The sequence below is a fragment of the Caretta caretta genome, chromosome 7, assembly GCF_965140235.1.
Source record: "Caretta caretta isolate rCarCar2 chromosome 7, rCarCar1.hap1, whole genome shotgun sequence".
In the NCBI taxonomy this organism is placed as follows: Eukaryota; Metazoa; Chordata; order Testudines; family Cheloniidae; genus Caretta; species Caretta caretta.
The window spans coordinates 9886061-9892060 of NC_134212.1; the positions used below are offsets into that span (position 1 = coordinate 9886061).

The following is a 6000-nucleotide window of genomic DNA, read 5'->3' on the forward strand; positions in this document are numbered from 1 at the left end:
AGTCTCCTATCAATAAAATGATGATAATGATTCACCTTTTGCATCATGTCAAATTGTGTGTTATGCTGGAATGGATTTGGTCTCATTCATGTACTTTTGATGTTACAAGTGCCAGTGCAACATTGTCTTGTTGCATCAGAAACTTCTTTGGTTGTCTCCGTCGGAACTATTGCCTTCTGTGAATCTCATCCTGCAAACCTTGCATACACAGAGTTCCCCCTGACACAGGATTTGTGTACAGAAGGAAGGAAGTTGTTACTGTTCAACCAAAAAGAGAATCTATGTTGCCCAATCAGTTTTACCCAATGCTATGATTTTCATGCCTTGGAAGTGCCACTTCTACAATGATCTTGTCAGCATAGGGAGTGAAAAACAAGAAAAAAATAAAATCTTGTTCTGTTTAATTGCAGGGCGAATTACTCCCAATGACTAGACCTTACCACTCAGTTAACATACAGTAGGAATAACATAAATATAATAAAACACATTTTATAGATTACAATATAATCATTAATATAAATGAGCTCTTCATTCTTGCAAACCTATGCATCTAGTATTTCAAAATAACAGATCACTTCTTTTTACCCCTCCTAAAAATTGTTAGAATTAAAAAGTCATTTTCTATAATACAAACCATGACACACTCTTGAGCATGGAGTATGTGAGAAATGCATTTCATAAATTTTGTAATGTTTTGCCTTAGAATCTCCACTCGTTAGTGCATATAGTTATCATATATACCTCCATGACGTATTGTGAAATAACATACAGTGACTCTACTAGTCAAAGATAGTCTTTGTGTCTGTTTATATTTTGTAATTCGTTATGTATTAACCTGGAAGATCAATTTTTAGAGTGTAAAATATTGAAGAAACTTCCATCTTTATAATTGTAGCTATGTGCAATTATGAAATAAGTAACATAATCTTATATGTATTTTTCTTCTTAAATGCTTTTAAACAAATCTTGCACTTGAATAAAATCTGAATGCTTTTAATAATTATTAGCAATTTATTTCCTACAGAAAGAAAAGTTTTGCGGTCTCCTACTGTGGTACTTCTCTTCACTTTTCTTAACATTTGGTCATCTTCCTTATATGCAAAAAGAAAACAATGCTAACAAATGGATATTGGAAGTAGATTATAATATTGTCTTTCCCTAACATAGATAATATAGGGCCAAACTCCAAGGTACGTACTTGATTGTTACCCAACTCTGTATAACCCGTACAAACTTTGATTCACTTAACTCGTAGTTTGACTTAGTAAAACCTTGGAAAGGAGCTTGGGGTTTGGTCCATAATGCTTTGTGGCTGTAGCAGGCTTATAATAATAATTACAAAATAATAATTATTAATAATAAATAATAAAATAATTAATAAATAACAAAGATTCCCCGATGATTGCAAGCTCATTTATATCAAGAAATCAAACCTTTGAGCAGCTCTAAATTCTGACAACTTAGGCCATCTGGAAGACTAAACAAAATTACTTGCATGTACTGGAGACTTCCAGCTAGAGGACTCTCGGGATGAAATCTGGGCCCTATTGAAGTTAATGGGAGTTTCATCCACATTCTTTTGTCTTTATGCTGCAATCAGTTTTAATAAACCAAAAGAATTATATCTGAATATAAATAGAAATGTAATAAATAACAATGCAACCTACCTTCATTCAACCAAGGAATATTTTGCTTGTCATTTTGAAAGCTTTCCGTTGCTCTGATTTTTACCTTGTCTGTCTCGTCTTCTGACATCTATTTGGGAGAAAAGAATTTGGGGATGTCAAAAGTTCCTCTTTAAACCAAGGTTCCAAACAAAAAGTGTATTCTCTTCTTAGATTGCTGATATCATGTAATGAACTATGAATACATATACTATTTTTTCTGATCCATGATATACTGTATAATCTCTCACACAATACACTAATATAGCATTTCTAAATCAATATTAAATGATTGCTGATTGTAGATGCAGTCTTCAGTAATGTTGTTATAAATTATATTATGAAATGCATTTATAATAAATTCTTAACATGGTGGTAATACAAGTACATTATAACACATATCATAGATCCACTATGGCTAAAAATATCCACACTGCCTATTTAATGCAGTTATAAAGAATGCTATCAAAGTAAGCTATAATTAAATAAATAATAATAAAGTATTTATAAAGGTAACTTTAGCAAAGTGTAACCAATAAAATCTTTACTAACACTTTCAGCAATTTATTTGCTCTAACGAGAATCATCCAACCCAAAGCATGCGAAGTTACAGTACCTGAGGGTATTATATATACAGTAACTATTAGACCATACATTGTAGTTTACTTCCATTGTTTGCTAGGAATAAAATCAGGCTGTCTAGTCTTCTTCTAACTGCTTTTTTATTCACTAAGTCCAGTTGCTAAAGCATTTCAATATTTTTACCTGTATATTACAATCAGAAGAGGTAAAAGTAGTGGGGTTTGGAAGCAGTTCAGCAGTTCTTCCTGCAGCCTCCTTTGTTGTCTGTTGATGTCCAGCATTCCCTTACACAGACAAAACTGAAAGGATGAGCAATGCGCTCTCTTCCTCCCTGACGTGTGGTGCTGGATTTGTCTTGCTGCCAGAATCAGCCAACTTACTGCTGGGTTGGTTTTTGGGGTTTTTTTTTTTCCCATGCACTATCAAACGTGGAGGGTTGGGGGTGGGGGATGGCGGAGAACAACATCCCAGCCTTATCAGAGTGGCATAAAAACGTCATCTTTCCAAATCAAGAACAGTTTGGAAACACATTAGTGTTGCAGTTCATAACTCAGTGACTCTGTAAAAGAAGGGAAAAGAGCCGGGAAATTAATAGCGACAAATCAGGTAAACGTACCAGAATGTTTTGGCTAAATGCAAGTTAAAATAATAATGGATGTGTGCAAACTAGTCCAGAAGTGCCCCTTTAGGAAAGATCTAACCTAATCCTGTGAAGTGCTGTGCTCTTTCAAACTGCCAGTGAGTTTAGTGGGTCATTCTAGTCAAGGGTGCCAAAGGGAGCAGGCCTGGATTAAGCAGGATTTATTTATAATTATTAATTGTATTGCGGTAGTGCCTAAGGGCCTCAATCGGGGACAGTCCCTGTCCCAAAGAGCTTACAGTCAGCGCCTCATAGGTGCAGAGCTATTGTCTCTCTCTGGCCTGATCTTGTGAGGTGCTGTATGCTTTCATTAATGGGCTGTATAATGCTCTCATCAAAGTCATTGGCAAAACTCCCATTGACATTACTGGAAGCAGGATCAAGCCCAATGCTAGTGGGATTTGAGGGCTCAGAAGCCCACAAGATCTTGTATACAAAAAGATGTGTAATATGCAGCAAGAAAGAAAAAGCCACTCATTTTCAGGGCTGAATTTTGAAAATATTAATTTTGGAATAAATTCAGAGTTATCCAGTTATCTTACCTTTCTGCAATATTTACAAAATTTCAAGCAGTATTTGTAACTAGATACCGTAATCCAAGATCCCAGTGCTTAAGTGTGGCCAATAAATAATAACACATTCCCTTTGTTATGACAATATCTTCTTCTCCTCTCCCATCACATGTCATTCTTTCTCACAGGGAGAAAATATTGTTTCTTTCTCTTTTTAAATCTCCTGTCCAACATGACTGAGATTCTTCTACCGTCCTTCGCTAGTTTGTGAAATGCAGGTTCGGCTCTTACTATATATCAGCATGATGCAAGGATGAGACTCACATTGGTTTAAAAAACATAATTTAAACAGGGTAATTTGGGAATAACTGCAACCACTGGTTGGGTGGCAGGGAGGTATAAAGGAGTATGTCCACACTGGCATTTTAATATCCTGGGTGGAACTTCAGGAGTCAAGTGTTCTCACCCCCTGACTTTCCCCTTCAACACACACACATCTTTTTCATGTGGTTACACCTGTGACTTTGGGTGGGGAACAGAGGCAAGTGCTTGGAATCTACAAATAGCGGTGCTGATACCGCAATTGGATCCACATTGTTGCAGGCAGACTCCCGTTTCTGTGTAGAGTTCCACTGAAATCAATTAGACTTGCATAGGTCTGCCTACATAGATCTGATTGCAAAATCAGGGCCAGTGCTAGTGTTCTATCAGGAAGTGCCATGTCAAATGAAGCGATTGGTTGATTTAAAATATATTAGAAACAGACCCATTTAGATGTATCCATTCGGGCCGTGCTTTTTTCCAGGGATTTTCTCAAAGTCCTTAAGCCCAAACAACCCCCAGAACTACCACACCTCAAAAGTGTTCCCAGGTAGGCGTTATCTTCGGGAATCCAAAAATATGTGTATTGTTGCCAGTCATCGACATTCCATTGGCAAATGTCTCCCCCATAACCTGTAAGGATTCTGTTTGTCAAAAAAAGTTAAATAAATTGGGGCATGTATTCTATAACAGAAGAAAGAAAAGAGTCTCCTCTGATCTTTGCTATAGGATCCCTTTCAAAATAATAGTGCAATATACGTAGGACACAAAACTGACGTTATGGTTTCATATGTAGCAAAAGAAGGAACCTCCAAAGTGGTTCAGAAGAAGGTCAGAAGAATTTCCTGGTCAAAGTGGTCTCCATTGCTGACTTTCAATGAATGGTCCTAGTATGTTTTCTATCCAGGAACATTAACTGAAAACTTTTATTATCCTGGTCAACTAGTTTTCAACTGAGACATGTTCCTGTGTGCTATTTTTGGCATCAATTAATTATTTTGGATGAATGCATCAATATTTTTATTTCCTAATCAGTCTTAAAATAGTTAGAGGAAAGGCCGGCTATCATGCATTCTCAACAGTGTTAGACTCTGAAGAGGAGAAAAAAATAACGTTATGCAAGAAGGTAGTTAATATATTGAGTAAACTTGTTTCTATTAAAACGGTAATTGAATTTTTAAAGCCATGGCCCATTTTAAGCAACCGAACTTTAGTTTATGGGTTGATAATTCATTTCATTTTTATTTTATAGGTTTTATTTTATAGCTATTAAATGGCTATGGGCCATCACTTGTTCCTTTTCTTCCAGATTATGAAATAGGGCATTTATATGGAGGATAAAAAATAATCATCATGCCAAAATAGATATGATATCAATCTGTTGCCAGATAAATGTACTGCATCAAATGCTTGTTGAAATTTAGGCATATAAAAGAGTTTATTTTTCTGGTCTCTTCAACTAGGAATGCTTTCAAGGACTTCATAGAAAAGGATCCTTTAATAGATTGTAGTATCCATCAAATCCAGAGAAAAAATTCATCTCAATCCCAGTCCTAGCAAATCTCCAAACTGTCAGGACTGCTTCACATGCTTAGTGTTAGGTCAAGAGTCCAGGACCATGTTCAGTCTCGGAATCTAAGTGAGGAATAAAGGTCTAAGAGTCCTAGGTGTATCCAGATGGCAAAGAGGTCAACATTATATTTCTGTGTCTTAAGTGACTTTTATCTGAATATATGAAGTATATCCCTAGTGGTTTCATTTCCGAGAGAGGTCTTGTAAATGATGACATTTGCATCAACAGCCACATGAAATGTCCAAAGCACAGCATTCGGTCAAGCAGTTATATTTCTCTTGTGCCTTATACTGACAGCATGTAGCAAGCTCAGTGTGTGCTGGCAAGCGGTGCTTTGTAGCTTTGGAAAATCCCATGCTACAGTAAATTTGCATGAGAAGTTCCATTCCTCTGCTACCTTTTTTCCATGATCATTTCCAATAATAATGTATAATGTGTCCTGTCAGAGTTAAGGACTCTCTTCTTAATCACACTTCTGTAGGTAGAATATTAAATTGTGGGCATATAAAAATGTACAGCCAAATTATCCTGGTGACTTCATGTACCGTGTGTGATCTTTTCAGCCACGCCATCCAGTCTTGTGAATGTTTCAAATGCAAAATAGCTTGTTTGTATGGACCTCCGCAAATTTGAGATATCAAACAAATGTTCTATATATTGCAACCACTCTAAGCAGTACAAAGAAAATAAGGACTTTGCAGAACTTCA

At 36.1% G+C, this 6000-nt stretch overlaps 1 protein-coding gene across 1 annotated transcript in view; it reads right to left on the reverse strand.

Annotated features, from left to right (window-relative positions):
• MDFIC2 (MyoD family inhibitor domain containing 2) overlaps positions 1–1755 on the reverse strand; it is a 53934-nt gene extending 52179 nt beyond the window's left edge. Inside the window, exon 1 of the mRNA XM_048859205.2 lies at positions 1668–1755. Coding sequence (XP_048715162.1) covers positions 1668–1755 — 88 coding nt within the window. The remainder of the gene's footprint in view (positions 1–1667) is intronic.
• Positions 1756–6000: the final 4245 nt, after the last annotated feature.